General features: G+C 43.0%; 1 protein-coding gene across 23 annotated transcripts in view; it reads right to left on the reverse strand.

The window, feature by feature from the left end:
• Positions 1-18,299, reverse strand: part of KCNMA1 (potassium calcium-activated channel subfamily M alpha 1) — a 714,937-nt gene that overhangs the window by 283,835 nt on the left and 412,803 nt on the right. For all 23 annotated transcript variants that reach the window (XM_014836994.3, XM_014836959.3, XM_070491092.1 and 20 more), the window contains exons 4-5: positions 16,584-16,677; positions 15,611-15,722 (exon numbers count right to left, since the gene is read on the reverse strand). In XM_014836994.3, the coding sequence (XP_014692480.3) occupies positions 15,611-15,722; positions 16,584-16,677 (206 nt within the window). The remainder of the gene's footprint in view (positions 1-15,610; positions 15,723-16,583; positions 16,678-18,299) is intronic.

An 18,299-nucleotide genomic window follows, 5' to 3' on the forward strand; every position in this document is an offset into this window, starting at 1 on the left:
GGCTGAACACACACCAGCAGAGAAGAGAGATGACACTGGCTTCATAAATTGTACCATTAGAGCTAAGAATCATGGTTTTCTTCCCACAACCATTTTTAAATTGCAACTTCAAGATGGGTGGCTATTTTAAAACACACAAACACACACAAATCACCCCCTTTGTCCCCATGCACAACACACACACACACACACACACACACACACTACTGGTTGTTTTTTAAAGATCCTGGAACATAAGGAGCTCTGAAAACCTGATTTCAGGATTACTTTGTAGCTCTTTCTTCCTTCGGAAGCAGTTGGTTTTCTTTGCAATCCAGAACCCATGGAAGTGGTTTGGACAAAAGCACACTTGCACCATGGGTCATTTGTTTTTCTTGCCCTGTTAATTAACTGCCTGGGTCTACAGCCACCATAGCCAGATAACTCGGGTGTCCCTTGCCCAGCCACAAATGCTTCCAGGATTCCTGTTAGCCCTGGAATAACAGAACCCATTGCGTGAATGTGTTTCCTCCTTGAAAACCCTGAACTATCCATATGGCTACAGGGCATCCAGAGTTCTGTTTCTCCTTGTGTCATGGCTTACACTCCTCTTCAAGTTTCTTCCCATTTTGTTCCTATCTAAAATATATTTTTTTCAGCTTTTCTGAGATCAAGTCCAGCCAGAGTGTCAAAGGAAACGACAGAAACGTCATAACAGAAAAAAGCCAGGCTTTCACTTCCCTAAAAATGAGTTGATACAAGGAATGACAACTCAGGATAAAAATATTCACCACATTTTTTGGCCTCTTTTCATATTATGCCACATCTTCTAGGTGGCTGAATGCATATCATATGAAAAGCTCTATCATCTTCCACAGAAATGACCTTTGGGACCCACCCAGTGGTAGTCAATGGTAATATTATGCTAACTCGCCTCCCAGGAAGAGAGTATTAAATAATAATACTTAAGACACTAACAGAGGGCAGTCCTCACTTCAGTGCTGGAGTTCTGGTTCAGACCTCAGTGCCGCTTTATTGGGGTACACATATCATGACTACATTCGAGTTTATTCATACAGTTCCTATTTCTGTTCAGGTTTAATAAACGTATCTTTCAGAATCTGTGCATTCTTTCATTTCTTGAAGCTGATAGCTTGACATGCAAAAAGGAAAGTGACAGATCACCTCAATATTTTTTCAAATCCAAAATCAATTCAGTCAGAAGACATAAGGAAAGTATCTTATTGGGATTAGAAAGATTACATAAACAATTGAAGATGGTCCTTCATTTTAGTGGAACAGGTCACGTCTTCACTCTGGAGTCGGGCTAGAATTCCTCCCTCCCACCTGCCTTGGAAGTCCAGTGAGATTTGGTTTTGTAAGGGGAGTGGTTTCAGTGCTTGCTTAGCCTGAAGACATATGCGTACTTTTCAAATCCTAGCTATTGGCCTGACATTTGTCCTTTTCAGGCTTCTCCACATAGTCTTGGGCCCCTTTGAGGAATGTGTTATCTTCTAGGAGTCAACAACTTAGGGGTTGATTTCAGCTGAGGTTAATTAACCAGGATTCAAGGAGAGAGAATTCCGAGAACAGCCCCTATGCTTTACATTCCACTTTCTCTCACTAGGTGGCAGAAGTGCACAACAAATCTTTTCAGAACAGTGGCCTGGGAAACCAGCTGTGCCGAGGTGGGAGACTAGGGAGAGCCTCCGAGGGCTGTGGGAAGACGGCAGACCCTGGGGGCAGGTGAGCGCAGAGAAAAGCCTGTGACATCTGTATTTCCCACAAGTTCCCTTGTGCTCACAATGGAGCCTGGGACCTTCCTCCTCACCAGACTAGAAGCAATTTTACTGATGGGAGGGAAGTAAAGGCGATTGCCTAAGATGAATAAAAAGCCAAAAATGGGAATAATAAATCCTCAGAGCTCTTTGTTCCAAATGCCATAACATCTGAAAAAGGATTTCTGACTCAGTTTGCAAAATCAAGTTATAGTGTTCTAAGTTTCCTAAGATATTCACCTACCACACTAAGAATTATTTGTCAATTTGCTGTAAACTGGTGTTGTCAGCAGATGTCAAGTTTCATACAAAGAGAGGCTTTGTAATGATACTGGACAATAGGTGGGGTAAGAAGGAAAACAGTCTAAGACGACCATTTCCTACAGAGAAGAAATCAGAATTGCCTGGGTCCCAAGCAGAGAAATAACGCTGCAACCTACACCAGTTTCCAAAGGGGAAGTCACTATGGCCAAAAATAATTCATCGTTGGGGGTGGGGGCAGGGAGGAAGGTGGGGTCAGGAGGAGAAGGTACTACTGGACATTAAGAAGGTGTCAGTATGGCAAGAATCGCCAAAAGTGATCAACAGCTGCCCTTTAAGAGGGGTTTTCACTCTCCCACTAGAAACAGCCTCCACCTGGCATGCTTCACTCACTTGTTATCTTCCTGTCCCTGTAAACATCTGGGTTTGCAACCTGGGGTTTATAGACTTGTCTTTCCCACAGTAGGGGAAAGATGTCTTACGGTTTAAACTCCAAGCTCAGCACAGTAACTGACACATTACACTTGTTTCACAGTTCGTTTAGTGAATGCATAAATGAAGATGATAATAATAATCAGTGGCAATAGTTAATAGAGTTTCTTAACCAAGGCCAAGATTAGGGTAAAGTGAGCGAGGTGCACAGGGAACACAGGCTCAGGAAGTACTCACTTCCAGGGCACTGCCTCTTCCTGGTTCCCTTTACAACATACACCAGGTTTGTTTACAGGCCTTATCTCATTGATAGGGTTTCTGAATATTTCTGTCTCTGATCACATGTAAGGGTTAGCATACCTAAGCCTCTCTAAGTCCCAGGTTCTTCTACCTATCTTATAGGGCTGTTAGAGATTAAATGAGATAGGCATATAAAGAGCTTATCCAATGCCTGCCACATAATACATGGTAGCTAGAATACTAACAACAATAACAACAGCAAAAATAATGCTTTATTTTATTACCATTACATTTCTAATTGATTCCAGAGAAAAGTTCATGCCCAGTTTATCAAAACTGATTAGTAGCTACTATGTGCAAAACACAGTGCCAGACATTTAGAGGAATGCAACAATATATAAGGTAACTACTAATCTAGAGCAAGAATCAGATCAGAAACTTTTTGTAAAGAGCCAGATAGTAAATATTTTAGGCTTTGTGGGCTGTAGGCCTCTGTCTCATTGCCATAGACAATATGTAAATGAATGAGTATGGCTGTGTTCTAATAAAACTTTATTTATAAAAACAAGCAGTGGACCAGATTTGTCAATTCCTGATCTAGTTGATGAGCCAGGATATGTACATATTACTTATAAAAATACAGCCAACATGAGAAGACCACCATAAGTGATTCAGATGATAATTGTCTTAAAAGAGGCAAGATCATAACTGGTTGAGTTCAGGTGAGTAGAGAGGATGGGTCAGCACCTGCTAGACAGAGGAACTATCAAATTCATGGAGATGGAATATATTTGGGGTAGGAGAGTCTGGTAAACAGGCTGGTTGGAGAAGGAATTCAAAGAGAAGCAGACAACAGGGGTGGAAAAGGAGGCTGGGTGAGAATATAAAAGACAAAGACAATAAGAGTGAGTTTCTACAAAAAGGAAGAGTTTGTTTACTGTGCCCCAATCTGTCAGGGGGCAGTTTTGTAATCCACCTGGGAAATAAGAAGTTAATGGTACCCTTTATGAGGTGGGTTGCTAAATTCTTATCTGGCCTTAAAGAGAGAAGTTTAATTTAGTGATTGTGACATGGAAGCAAAGTCGCACCACATTGGTATTTGGTATTTATTTAGAGTAATATGATGTACTCCATTAAAAACGGAGCTCTTCTCATCACTAGCATCTGCCTTTTCTTTTGCAAGCAGTCCCAGGTCCAGGCCTGGGCATCTCAGTGTCTCCAGGCAGAATGATTAGGAAAGAATGTCTGTTAAAATAAATTATCTTGGGGGTGGAGGGGGTCAGGTCCTAAGAGAATCCTTCCCTGGAGGAGAGAGCTGAAGGGCTCTATCTCTGGGGAGGGAGGAGGTCAGGCTTGAAGGAAGGAATGACAACTGGGCGTGGGATCTGCCTCCTCCCCTCTCCTTCCCAACTCTCTTCCTATTTTCCCTAATGAGCCAACTCTATCCCAGTTCCAGGGAGTTTAGGAGGAGATAACCCAGACTGGCTCTAGAGGAAATATTAGTGACTAATAAACACAAGCAAAGGTCGTCGCTCTCACTAGCAAGCCAGGATTTGGAACACCTTGGAAGAGGATCACATATGGGAGACCAGAAGTCTTTCTAAAGAGAGTTCCTCTGTTCAAGTTGAATTCATAATGTGGAATATAATATACAGGGTATACCTGAAGATGTAAATGATTCAGACATTAATTTAAAAAACATACTGAAATAAGGGATTGCATCAATAAAGATACTGATATTTTCCTGAACAAAAATGGCAAGGTTTACTGGAATGCAAGAATCCTGGAAACTGGTATAGCAGCCTCTACTAGAATTCAAGTTCATCCTCATGTCTGGCTAGACCAGTGGTGCTCAAAGTGTGACCCCAGACCAGCAGTATCAGCCATCATTTGGGAACTTGGTAGCAATGCAAGTCCATGGGCCACACCCCAGATGTACTGAATCAGAAACTCTGAGAATGGGGCCCAGCAGCCTGTGTTTTAACCAGCCCTCCAGGTGATTCTGATGCAGGCTGAAGCTTGAGAACCATTGGTCTATTGAGAGTATGTAGTGTCCATGTTCTAATGCAACTGTCTGTAATCACGACCAGAGAGTCTGACTCAACAGAGCTGGGAAGGGGCTTAAATGTTGTGTTTTTGGGTTTTAAGCTTCTCGGGTATACAGGTGCATTCCAGATTTAAGAACCACCACCATGCAGGGCTTTTCAACTCTGGCTGCATGACGGAATTACCCCAGGGAACTTTCAAACATTCCAATAGCTGAGTTCCAAGCCAGCTGTTCTCATGTACTTGGTCTGAAGTATAGCCTGGCTGGGGGAAATTTCAAAGCTCCTCAGGTGACTCTAATATACTGCTAAGGTCACTTGAGCCTGTGTAAGAATTGTGTGGATAATATATTAAACCGATTCCTCAGTGCCACCCCCCAAAGAGTCTATAGGTTTGGGGTTGGGCCCAAGAATTTTCATTTCTAGTGAGCTCCCAGGTGATGTGCTGGGCTGCAGAACACACCTTAGTAGCATTGCTCTAGGAGGAAGACGCTTGCTTGTTAGAGATCTGAAATCTATTCTGGGCTGGGATGGCCAACTTTCCTCCCTCTGATTCTCCTCTGAATTCCTATACATTTATTGTTCTTCCTTATAAAGTACCTACTCAACTAAATTATGAACATCTTAAGGGCAAAGCCTATGTTTTCCCCACCTTTGGGGCACTCCTAGGCATCAGTACCTTGCCCATAGTAGGTGTTCAAGTGAATAAGTGCGGTAGTGTCTCAGAGCTACTTTCCCGCGTTCATCTTCTCCCTACCTGATCTGCTAGCCAGGTGAATCCCTTACCGCCCTGATCTCTTTGAGGAGAATCAAGGTATTTGTTTTTTTTAAGGTGATGCAAAGGTAAATATACGTCCAGTCCTAGAGATTTAGGTTGTTCGAGAAGGCTGTTCCAATAACACTCCAGATAAAGTAGAGCCATCTGGAGAAGGTTTGGCATCTATGAAAACCTACTGCTGAGTTTGTTCCTTGAAGACATTCATTTTAGGATGCTATTTCCAATTTGGCATATAGCAGAGTTGTGTGAGTCAATGAGGATTTAGAATCTCTGCTACCTACAGAGGGAATCTTATTTAAAGCATGTTCCTGACAAAGCAATATAAAGGGAACAAAATTAGAAATCTCTTACAGGGGAATAATTTTTCTAGAAGCTGTTTCAGCTACAGCAGCTACTGGAACAGCAATCAGCTTCCTGAAAAACACCTAAACTTTAGTATTCCACTTTGCCAGGCTGCCTTCTTCAGAGCCCAACCACAGCAACAGAAGTTAATGAGTTCATTTCTCTTGCCCCACTACAGGAATTCAGTCTCAATGCTATTCCCAAGATGCATACTGCCATTGAGGGCCCCCCACACAAAATAAGCACAAGCAAAGAGTAGAGCCCATAATCTCTAATATGACACTATTTCAAGATAGTCTAACAGTCTAAAAAACATGGGCATTTTTACTTGTCTGGCTACTTGTATAGAATAAACCAAGAAGCTCAGAAGTGGGGCCTGGTAAAAAGGAAACAATACTTTTTTAAAGAGGGAAAAAGAGTAGTCTGGAGGCTGGTGAGCTGAAAGGGTTGCATTAACTCAATTTTTCCAAAAACTGGACTGAGTTACTTTTCTTCTTAATTTCCTTTCTCACCTGGAAGTACCAGTGACATTCTGTTAGGGAGTCTCTCTGCCTTTTATCAGGGAGCTGGAGTGCAGAAGCAGCAGCATCCAGTACTTGATCTGATTGGACAAAACCATTAGACTGATTTTTTTAAGTGTAACTATTATGGCTGGGTAAGGTTATAGTTTGGGAGCCAGCATAATACAGTATCGAGGGCCATGGAGCTCAGAGGGAGACTGCCTGGGTCCGGGCTCTGCCACTTCCTCTCTGTGAGACTCTCAGCAAGTGACTGAACCTCTCTAGGCCTTGGTTTCCCTATCTGTGAAATGGGCTAAAAATGACACCTATTTCATAGTATTGTTTGGAAGAGTACCTGAAATAATTACATTGTATCTGCATATGCACACAAACACACAAACATACACACACACACACACACATATGTATAATATGAGCACATCCAACACTACTCTGGCTATAGAAGTATTGCCTCTTTTAGAGCTCTGTCTCTCCCTCTCCCTGTCCCCAAATACATTTGGCCCCCCAAAAAGAAGCCATGCCTTTTCTTTTCTTTATTTTATTATTATTATTTTAAATAAAACCACTGACTATATAGAGGAATTTGCTTAGAAGGCTTTGGGCTGGGGGCAGGCCCGGTGGCGCAGCAGTTAAGTGCTCACGTTTCCCTTCAGCGGCCCAGGGTTCGCTGGTTCGGATCCCGGGTGCGGACATGGCACTGCTTGGCAAGCCATGCTGTGGTAGGCGTCCCACATATAAAAAGTAGAGGAAGATGGGCACGGATGTGAGCTCAGGGCCAGTCTTCCTCAGCAAAAAGAGGAGGATTGCCAGCAGATGTTAGCTCAGGGCTCATCCTGCTCAAAAAAAAAGGTGGCTTTGGGCTTTAGAGGATCTAGATGTCTGACTCAGGTTACGGAGCAGGTGACCTTCCTTCCAGACCTTGGGCACAATGACCCAGAACCCCCTTGAAGTGGGAAAATGGGGAGTTCATGGTCATAGTGGTTGAGTCAAGTCATGAGAGGCCAAAGACCTTATGGGAGTGCAAAGTGAGCCTACCCCTACCTCTGCTAGCCACAGACTGCTCATTTGAGTGTGAGCTAATTTGTCACCCTTCCCTCCTCCAGCCTACTTAATCTCACACTAATCCAGCAAACTCCGGGACAGTCCTGTAGGGGGAACCAGAGACCTTTCCTTTCAGAGCCCAAAAGGTCATTTCAGCTGCAGTAAGAGAGTCCTGGGGAAGAAGTCTGGGCTCCGGCCAGGCCCAAGTCTTCTGTGCTTTTGTGCTCACCAGGGCGTTAAGTCCATTTAATTTAATTTTAGATAGGGTGGTGGTGGGGTTTCATTCTGACAGTGTACTAATGCTCTATCACGCATCCAAGAAAGTTATTTACTTCTTTTAGATATAGATTTTTTACCACTGGTCCTTTCACTAAAAATCACCTCAATAAACATTTGTTAAGCTTCCACTGTGTGCAAGAGTGTCCTGGAGTTACAAAAAGTAAAACTTCCTGGTGCTCTCTATCACAAGACTCCCATTCCAGAGAGCATGGCCTAATAGAGCTTTCTACAATGATGGAGATGTTCTGTATCTGTGCTGTCCAACACCATAGCCACTAGCCACATGGGGCCACTGAGTACTTGGAATGTGGCTAGTACGAGCGAGAAACTGAGATTTTCTCTTATTTCATTTCATTAATCTACATTTACAAAGACAAATGTGACTAGTGGCTGCTCTATTGGACAGCACAGTCCAGACTGGAGAGTCTTGCTACTTAAAATATGTTCCCTGGACCAGAAGCACCAGCATCACCTGGGAGTTTTTAGAAATGCAGAACCTCCGATTCCACTCCACACCTCCTAAATCAGAAGTTGCATTCTAACAAGAGCTCTCGGTGCTTCCTATGCACACTGAAATTTAGAAAGCCCTCTTCTAGGGAGGAATTAACTCAGCATTCACAGTTAGAAGATATATACAAGTGGTTCTCATCCTTATTTCACTTTAGACGTAACTGGGGAGAGTTAAAAACTGCTGAGCCTAGGTGAACCCCCTCCAGACCAGAGACTCTGATTTAACTGGTCGGAGGTTTGGCCTGATCATGATGAATTTTAAGAGCTCTCCAGGGGACTGCAATGCACGGCCAAATGTGATAACCATCCCAGCAGAGCCTAGGACAGCGGTTCTCAAAATTGGGTGAAGATCGGGATCACCAGGAGGGCTTGTTAAAACCCAGATTGCTGGATCCAACACTGAGTTTCCGATTCAATGAGACTGGGTTGGGTTCTGAGAATCTTCATTTCTACTCAGTTTTCAGGAGATGCTTATGCTATTGGTCTGGGAACCACACTTTGAGAACCACCAGCCTTATAATTTTCAAAATATGAGCTCCAGATTCAAACTGACCTCGGCTGAGTTCTGAATCCACCATTTACTACCTGGGAAATTACCTAACCCCAAACCTCAGCCTCTTAAATTGAAAAATTGGACTAAAAGCATTTACCCATTGAGTTGCCATGAATATTAACTGAGATAATGCCTGTGAGTTGCTGAGCCCAGTGTCTGCTCTTAATAAGCAATCATAAATGTCCATTACTATTTTATTGTACAGAGACTCACTCATTTACCTGGCTTGGCACTTTAAAATTCCGTTTTCTCTCTACTCTCTTAAGTAAACTCCAAAAAAGCAGGAAGGAATGAGTTACAAGAAAAGAGGGCAGGGGCCGGCCCTGTGGCGCAGCAGTTAAGTTCACACTTTCTGCTTCTCGGCGGCTCGGGGTTCACTGGTTCGGATCCCGGGTGCGGACATGGCACCGCTTGGCACGCCATGCTGTGGTAGGCATCCCACGTATAAAGTAGAGGGAGATGGGCACGATGTTAGCTCAGGGCCAGGCTTCCTCAGCAAAAAAGAGGAGGACTGGCAGTAGTTAGCTTAGGGCTAATCTTCCTCAAAAAAAAAAAAAAAAGAAAGAAAGAAAGGAGGGCTTTTAAGCAGGGGATATGCAGAACTAACCCGTTCCCCTCAGAGCTGCAGCCTCGCAGGAAGGGGTGCCCAGACCTCAGTGTAACTTGCTTAACAACAATGGATAATAGGCATGTCTGTCTAGTAATTCATCTGTTTCCAAGGGGGAAAATAACTACATGGAAGTAAGGAGAAGGGAAGGTCTCAGGCCCCAAACAAGATCTCCCCAAGGGTCTCCCCCCATGACAGGCTGGAAAAGTATGAGGCACAGACACAAACAGTCTGAGTGCCTGCTAGGGCTTGCGGGCTCCCAAAGGCTGTGCAGAACCACTGGCGGGTCTGAACAAGGGCATGGGTCCCAGCTCTTAACTTTTCCTGGCTCTCTGACTTTGGGCAAGTTACTTAACTCCTCTGGGCCTCAGTTTCCTCTTTGGCAAAATGTGAATAATAATATCTCTTTTGGTGGGCAGAATAATGGCCCTGCAAATGTTCACTGTAGTCCTCAGACCCTGTGAATATTGTAACTTATATGATAAAAGGTAATCAATGTAGGAGACAAATTAATGTTGCTAATCAGCTGACCTTAATATGGGGAGATTAGCCTGGATTATCCAGGTGGGCCCCCAATGTAATCACAAGGGTCCTTAAAAACAGAAGAGGGAGGCAGAAAAAAGAATAAGAGAGAGGTGATGATAGAGAGCAAGATCAGTGAGACGCAATACAAGAAGGACTCAACCCACTATTGCCAGCTTTGAAGATGGAGGAAGGGGCTGTGAGCCAAGGAATGTGGGCGGCCTCTGGAAGCTGGAAAAGGCAACAAAATGGAGTCTTCCTTAGAGCTTCCAGAAAGGAGTACAGCCGTGAAACACTTTACCTTAGCCCAGAAAGACCCATGTTGGCTTCTAACCTATGGAACTGTAACACGATAAATTTGTATTGTTTTAAGACACTATGTTTGTGGCAATCCATTACTGCAGCAAGAGGAAACATACACCCATCTTACAGGGTTGTGAGGCTCATGCCTGGCACACAAAAAAGATGCTTCCTTATCTAGGAGGGTATTATCATTCATGGGCACTTGTCATCCTGTCTCCCTTCAGAAATGCTTCTCTTCCCCCAGAAATGTTCACAACTTCCCTCTCTGCTTCTCACACCCATCACCTCAAACCTCGGCTGAGTCCCAGCCTCTGGCAGAAGCCTCCTCACCTCCCTCCACCCACGTGAGCTCTTTCTCCTCCGAACTCCCACAGCTCTTACAGCCTGTGCCTTGCAATTTTGGACTTAATTATACAGCGGGTAGTGTTACCTGCTGTTGATGCATGTGTGTTTATTCTGGTTCCAAATCTAGATTGAAACCTTGGTCTCAAACAGAAACTATTCTGTCCTTTTGTTGTTATTGTCTTGAAGGACCTGTACTTTTTTTTATAATCCTGTTTTTATCATTTTTGACACAAAAAGGGACTGCCCAGGCATACAGTTATAAGCAGATATCCTAAATCATTTTAATTGCCCTGTGGCTGGGCACTAACTCGTTTTTCTATTTTTTGGAAGAGTTTTCTATTTTCTAGTAAAGTTTGCTGAAGGGTCTAAGGTGCAAGGCCAGGTCTAACACGGGGTAGAGAACGAGTTTTGCAGTTTTTCAACCAGAGTTCCAGTGACTCCAGCTCCTTACCATACCCTGATTTCATCAGTCAGAGAAGAGGGGACAATGTTGGAAGTCATAGTAAAACTACGAAAGGTTTTCTAGGGGGACTCAGCCGAGGTTTGCGGTGATGGGTGTGAGAAAAACTAGGAAAGGTGGCTATGCATGTGTTCCTCTCATGCCAGTGCTGAGTACACAGTATGTGCTCAATAAAACCAGTTAGCTGACTGGCCAGGGAGGGCATTATTATTTCTTCTCTGCTCTCTTCCTTTCACCACACAAGGTAGCCCTCAACAAAAACATATAAATAAATATACAAAGGAGGCACAGACCACTGACTACCTTGGGGATACAGTTCCCAAAAGGATGAGACAAACAAAGGAGTTCTCCCCAGAAAGTGTTCAAGTCTCAAAATAAGACACATCTCTCATGTCAAGGCCCATTTATTTTAGTGAGGTAGGATAAGGATTTGTGAGAAACAAAAATGAATAAGCTGGCATGTGGCAACGGGAATTAAAATAAGCAGTGACTTGCTGCCTGCCAATATGGATGTCCTCACATCTCACTGCTTATTTTTGGTTCTATTCTGGTTTGTTTTCTTCCCTAGCACTTTAAAATATGATAGGTTAGAAAGAAAGGCCAGGGGTAATGATTAATTGTGTCCAATGCACATGGTACTTGACTCAGGTTACCTCACTGAATCCCCACTACCACCCTAGGAGGTGAGTACTATAATTACCCCCATTGCACAGGTGAGAGAGCTGAGTTTAAGACAGGTAAACTGACCTTGCTCAAAGTAGCAAGTGGCTTAGCAAGTGGCTGAGCAAGATGTGAATTGAGGTGGTTGAGCCCAAAGCTTGACTCTGGACCACCGTGCTCTATTGATGGAGGATATGGAGCAGGCCCAGTCCCCACGCTGCTGAGTCTCCTGGCACTCAGGAGACACCATCCTAGCTCTACGTCTTTGTCTGATCCTGGTGGCAACTCTAGAAACTGAAGGTGGGCAAGGAGGAGTGGGAAGGCGAAGAAGAGACATGAGGATGTGTGTTCTTAAAAAAGATCTCTTCCCTTCCCTTCCTGCCTGAAGTGACACCCTCTATGAGTAAGAAGAGATGGAAGGGTGCCAACATAAAGCATCAAAATCAGCTCAGTCATGTCCAACCAGTCCTCAAAACCCCAAAGCTCTCAAGGGTAAGGACAGAGGCAGAGGAACAGCATGAATATGGACATAGTCAGACCAAACCTGGGCAAATCATCCCTTCCATCACTCCCAGGCTCTGTGACCTTGGACAGAGAGTTATCGTTAATCTCTGAGCCTCAGTTTCCATATCTGCAAAATGGAGAAAATAATTCCTAGCTCACAGGTTTGCTCTGAAGATTAAGCGAGTTCATGTATGTAAGGGGCTTTTCAGGGTGCCCCACACATAGTAGAAACAGAATAAATACTGGCTGTTATTATTAATACACTGTCAAATGCACTAAGATGATACATGCGATAAAGTAACTAAATACTATACTAGATAATATGCAACGACATACTAACAATAAGAAATCAAATGTGGTGTGGGCTGTGCTCTGGGAAAGGTATGGGCGGGGGTTGTGGCATTCATTCTGTTTTTTTCTCCACCAAGGAGCCTGCTGTAGCACTGCCCTCTGCTCACAGCACTGCTCCGGCCGTATGTGCAAGATAGATTCAGTTTCCTGCATTTTATCCCAAACTTCAGCCAGTGAAGGCGGCACCTTTTCATTCTCCTAGAGGAGGGCAGCACTTCCTGAAATGCCCCTTTTAATGGGATTACTCCTTCTACTATAAGCCATACCTCACGGGAATGTTCATTTTATCTCTGGCATCATCATCAGTACAATAATTGTCTCACAATGTAATAGCCTGTGTATTAAATCAGACATGGGAACCTCCTTGAAATATTATGCTGAATTTTCCTCCATAACAGGCAAACTAGGTTTACTTTTCACCCAAGAGGACTTAGTTACCAAAGAACCAAAAGTGTTTCATTAAAGGTGCCTTCTCCTACAGAGGAGAAAGGTTATTTTTGTCGTTATTTTTGCTATTATTATTATTACTATTTCATGACCCCAAAAGTTATGTTTTGAGTTTCCATAGCACTTACGCTTTCTAACATACTACATAATGTACTTATTTATTAGGTTCTTTTTTTTCCTGTTCCCCTCGCTGCCACCACTGCAATGTCAGAGGGCAGGATGCTGTGTATTTTAATCACTGTTGTTTTCTAATCATCTGGAATAGGGCCTGGCACATAGTAGGTTCTTAATAAATCTCGTTCAATTAATGAACAAATTGAAGCACATTTTAGAGGATATTTCTTTTGAAGAGCAACCACAGCTGATGCAAAGGTGTATCTCATTACTCTTTCCTTTTCCTTTTTGTTCTGTTTCTTCCCTTTTTACTGTTTGCTTTGATAAATTTTCACTAAATCAGAACACATCTCCAAAAATCAGGATTAAATCATCCACAAAGAGGCATGGATTTAAAAACATTCAGGTTCTCCTGACCCTAAGATGCTTTAGGGGATATTTCCCTCCCAACAAGGAGACTCGGCTCCACACTCTCACCCGGGGCGAGATCTGCTCGCACAGAGGAGGGATGTCTCCACCACAAGCATGAGGGCGTCCCCTCAATCATCTAGGATCACAAGGAGCCAAGAGAGAATGGACCCAGACATAAAATTCAGATCCACGAAGTGTGAAGACTGAGGTAATTTAGTCTAGACTTTCTGAGCTTCAGCTCAGAACCTTTCAAGAACCTTTGCGATCACGTAGCCTAGCCTTTATCTTATAGATGAAAAGCAACAGGCTAAGTGCAGAAAAACGAGTTCCCCAAATCACAAAGCCAGTTACCAGCTAAGCTGAGGCAGCCAGGAGCCTTGGGACCTGAGCACATTTAGGTCACACTCAGGATGTTTCTGAGACTGGTGTGCGGCTCTAATGGTCTCATCATGCTGGCTAGAAAACCCAATCAAAGCAAGCACGTCTCACCTCAAGGGTGAAAACTTCTCCACTGAGCAAGTGAATATAATTCTAATAACCAGTAGAAATTAGAAACCTTAAAGGATGCACACACACACATAGAGGTACACACATATATGTGTATAGGTGATCATTGCATACATTATATATAAAGTATGCTCGCTTTCCTAAATACTTGCTACTGGGTATATAATAAATTCACAGTGATAGCAAGAACATCAAAACATATTGCTAGTGGAAGCATATCTTGACACATTTTTGGCAAGTTGTCCAACGATATCCGTATAGACTAAAATACACATATTCTTTGATCCAGCAAGTCTTCTTCCAGGAACCTGGAACTATCAGTAGAAATAGAATTGTATATATATGTGGATGAGGGTGTTTATGAAACCATGCTTTAGAGTGGAAGAAAAAGGCAAAAGAAAACAACCAGGTGGCCCAACATTAGGGTTATGGCTGAATAAACTGTGGTACAACAATTTATAGAACCTCGCGCTACTGTTACAAAGTGAATTATTACAGAGCTGAAGGGATGTCCATCATTTATTAATTAGCAGGAAAACTAAATTGCAGTGCAATGTGATTGATACAATTGTTTGGTACAAAGACCACCAGCTGTATAACACTATTATAGGTGCACATCCATGTTGATTTGTGTTGGAATGAGCATAAAAGATACGGAAACTGTTGACACTGAACATCCCAGGGAGAAAGCAGTGTTGGGTGTAGGGGGAAGAGATGATTAATATTTTCTTTATATATCTTTGAATGTTTATATTGACTCAATACATATATATTACTTTGAAAAATATTAGGTTAAGAAAATAAATTTAAAAAAAAAGAAAGACAGAAGGAACCCGCAAATAGTCCTCCAAGACCTGTTTCAACCTCCCTTCTTCCCCAGTGGTCTATGTGGCAGCAGGAACATTTTTAGAAAAGTATTCAGCATAGCAAAGAGAACGTTTGAAGCTGTCTCTCTGAGCCTTTGGCTGCCACAGCCATCCTCTGAGCTAGCAGTTACTTTTCCCACCAAAGTGTCCTAGTCCTGATACAGGAAGTGACATGCCAAGTAGATATAGGAAGTGAGATGTGAATACAGCACCAGCAAAAGCTCTTCCTTTAACACAGGAAGGGAGCTCAACCTCCTTCAAGACGAGAGGTGACTGAAGATGCTTTACCTTAGCCTGTCCAACAAAGGAATTCATAACATAAACAAAGCATGCTGGACCCACTCTTCAGAAAACTAAGAAGCAGACAGAAGCTAACTTTGGCATGGAGGCCTTTGGGACACCTGAACCAGCTACTTGGAAAGTTGGTTTTGTCCCTGTGGGCTTCTTTGTCTAGTCCTAATTCCATGTTCCTGAATGAAAATTGACAGAAGCATGAACATAGAGGTCCTGGCTGTGACAGTGATGACCACTAGTCTTCAACAATGACAAAACTGCATTACGTGAAGCACTAACTGTGCAAATCCTTCTGGGCTAGTGCTTGAAAGAGAACTGTCACCATCAACTTTGAAAACTCTAAGAGCTGTTCACAGTAATACAGAAAACTTTCTTTCTGTGGGGACAGCCCAACCCTCTGATCCACCCTAGATTCTATATTTCAGCCATGGCTCAGGACAAAGAAAAGAGATGGACTTACCGAGCCAACTTCTGTTTAAGTACACAGACACAAACACTGGGGGGACCGTGAAGAAATCTACCACAGAGTTCACTTCCAGCCAGAACCACAGCTTATCATTGGCTGCAATAAACTGAGGGTAAGAAAAAAAAGAAAGAGAGAAAAATGAGAAGCACGGTGCCAGCATTCAAACTATACTCTTTTGCCAAAGGGTATCTTTAGGTTTTTCATGGGTTCCAGAGGGAAATGTTACGCTCTACTCATATCTACACAACTCACATGCTATTTTTGTCCTAGAATTCCAATACACAGCCTTTTTCAGAGCGTGACTATATGCTCTGTTAGCTTTAGAGACAGATCAGGTAGTATATTTTTACGTGGTTTTCAACAGCGCCATAGGGAAGGCTGAGTGATCTCACCTTCATTAGACTCTCTAAAGTAAACATAACTGTAAATAAAGCATACATGTAGGCATTCCTTCACACGCATACACACATGGCATGCACGGAAGCATACACACGCACACCTCTATAATCTACATTCTGAACAGCTCCCTTCATAACCAGAGTCTAGTATAAGTCCCCAAATCTGCCAATTTACCCCCTTCATTTCACCCTCACAACTGTTCTCTCAGGATTCAGCCAAGTGAGCACTGATAAACATAATTTTAAAAATAGAAAGCTTTTTTTTCTATTTAAAGAAACAATGCACTCATGTTTGAATAGAGGGAAGAGAAACAGTCAACCAGTAGAGGTATACGGTGATTTCAATCCCTATTTCTCCTCCTGGGAACAAAACTAACATGTACTTCAGAGAATGCTGAGCTAAAGAAGGGGCTCTCTCATAGCCTGAAAATCAGAATGCGGGTCTGCTGTCTCCCCTGGAAACACTGGGCTTCATCTGCCCTGCGAGAGCAGACGCTGACGGGGAATCGTCCCTGCGGACAAGACTTGCATGCCCCATTGCAACACCGAGCGGGGTTGCGCAAACTTACCCGCAAGCCAAAGTAGAGAAGGAAGAATACGTTGAAAGCCATGTCGATCTGTAATGTGAAATCTTTGTAGAAATTCTGGCAGGATTCTATTGGGCTATTAGACAGGAAGAAGAAAAAACAAGAGGTAAATGGAAAGCATCATCAAGTCTTCCACAAGGCTGTGCAGTGCTGGTGCTCAGGGTAGAGGACAAAATGAATGTCCATAGAATCAAACATTTGGTCTTTCTACCCCCTGTGATAATCAAGCAAGCATTGCCAAGGGATCTTTCCATTCAACCATTCAGTCTTTTGTTCTTTTATTTGTTTTCGTAATTTTATATATATATTATTTTTTATTATCATTCAACAGTTGAGCTAAGAATCTAAAGAGGATCATGCAGACACCCTGGAAGAAGGACAAGCAGGAGAGACCAACAAATCCCTTAATTTCATATTAACCCTTAAAGAACTGACTTCTTTCTTTTAAAGGACACAGACCAAAGCTAAAAACAGTCCCTCACACCCTCCAGCACGTTGGAAGTGGAGCCCATTGTCAATCAAACACAGTGGCTATATTTTGGACATTTCTAAAGCCATTAGTTGATTAATGAAAAAGGACCCAGGAGCATCTCAGGAAAGCTGTAGAGGAGAAGATCCTGGCTGGTGTTCTGACTAGACTGTGTGGACATTATGTACAGCTCTCTGATCCGAGGAAAGAAGCATTGCCCAACTGGTGACAGTGAAGACCACAAAACAAAATGCTGAAGCAGTACTCTAAGGGTTAATTGCTTTTCTTTTTTCGGCATGCAAGTTAATTGGCTCTGTGGGCGTCAAGCAGCCAACACAAACCCCCAGCACACTCTACTTTGTTTAAGAGTAGGCGGGTCAAAAGGGTACTACTATACAAACTGGTACGTGGCTTCTGCGTGCTTTCCCACATCAAACTGATCAGAGGATCAGTGTGTGAAAAGTCCCAAGTTTGGGGCTGGGTGGGGAGCAGGAAAGCCTCATAAGCATCTCAAAGCTGTGAATGAAAATTCATAGTATACTGTTATTGGTAAGCAAATGATAACAGGCCAGGGACATAAAGAAGGTGAGGTGAGAGAAGGGGGCAGGGGGAGAGGGAGAAGCAAAATACTTTCCCCAGTGGGGAAGCAACATGGACCTCTGGGCCAGGAGAGGGCTAGCTTGAGAAATGGAGGATGGAGGATTTCCTAGTATCACCACTTTGGAAATTGCTGTATGCAATACCAGTTAGTATAGTTGTACTTCTATAAGGATAATGCTTGGTTTTTCAACAGGCAGGAATCTGTGCAGTACGGGAATGCAGGGCTCACTTAGAGGCATGGTGGGTGAGTCCGTGGGCCTCTCTGATCATATTACATGCACTGAATTGATCCATTCTTCATCTCCATTACAAGTCAAACATGCCCTTTGTAATCTCCCAAATCACAAATACACGCAAAAACCTTCAGACAAGCATTAAGAGGAATCTATGTTTGCATTTACAAACTAAGCAGACTGAACAAAAAACACACTGAAAAATAGTTCTTTTACAAAAAAAAAAAAAGACAACTGCTGGATTTTCACTAAAGTAGGGAAGTGGGCAGAAAGACAGCATGAATTTGCCTAGTCCAATGCTGAAAGGAGACAGGAGCAAAAGAAGCTAAAACATCACAGCCTACCACTGCTCTTTGCCTGCTCTCCTATATAGGTGTTAATTTGAATGAAAAAAGG

This window comes from Equus asinus, chromosome 2 (assembly GCF_041296235.1).
Source record: "Equus asinus isolate D_3611 breed Donkey chromosome 2, EquAss-T2T_v2, whole genome shotgun sequence".
NCBI lineage: Eukaryota > Metazoa > Chordata > Mammalia > Perissodactyla > Equidae > Equus > Equus asinus.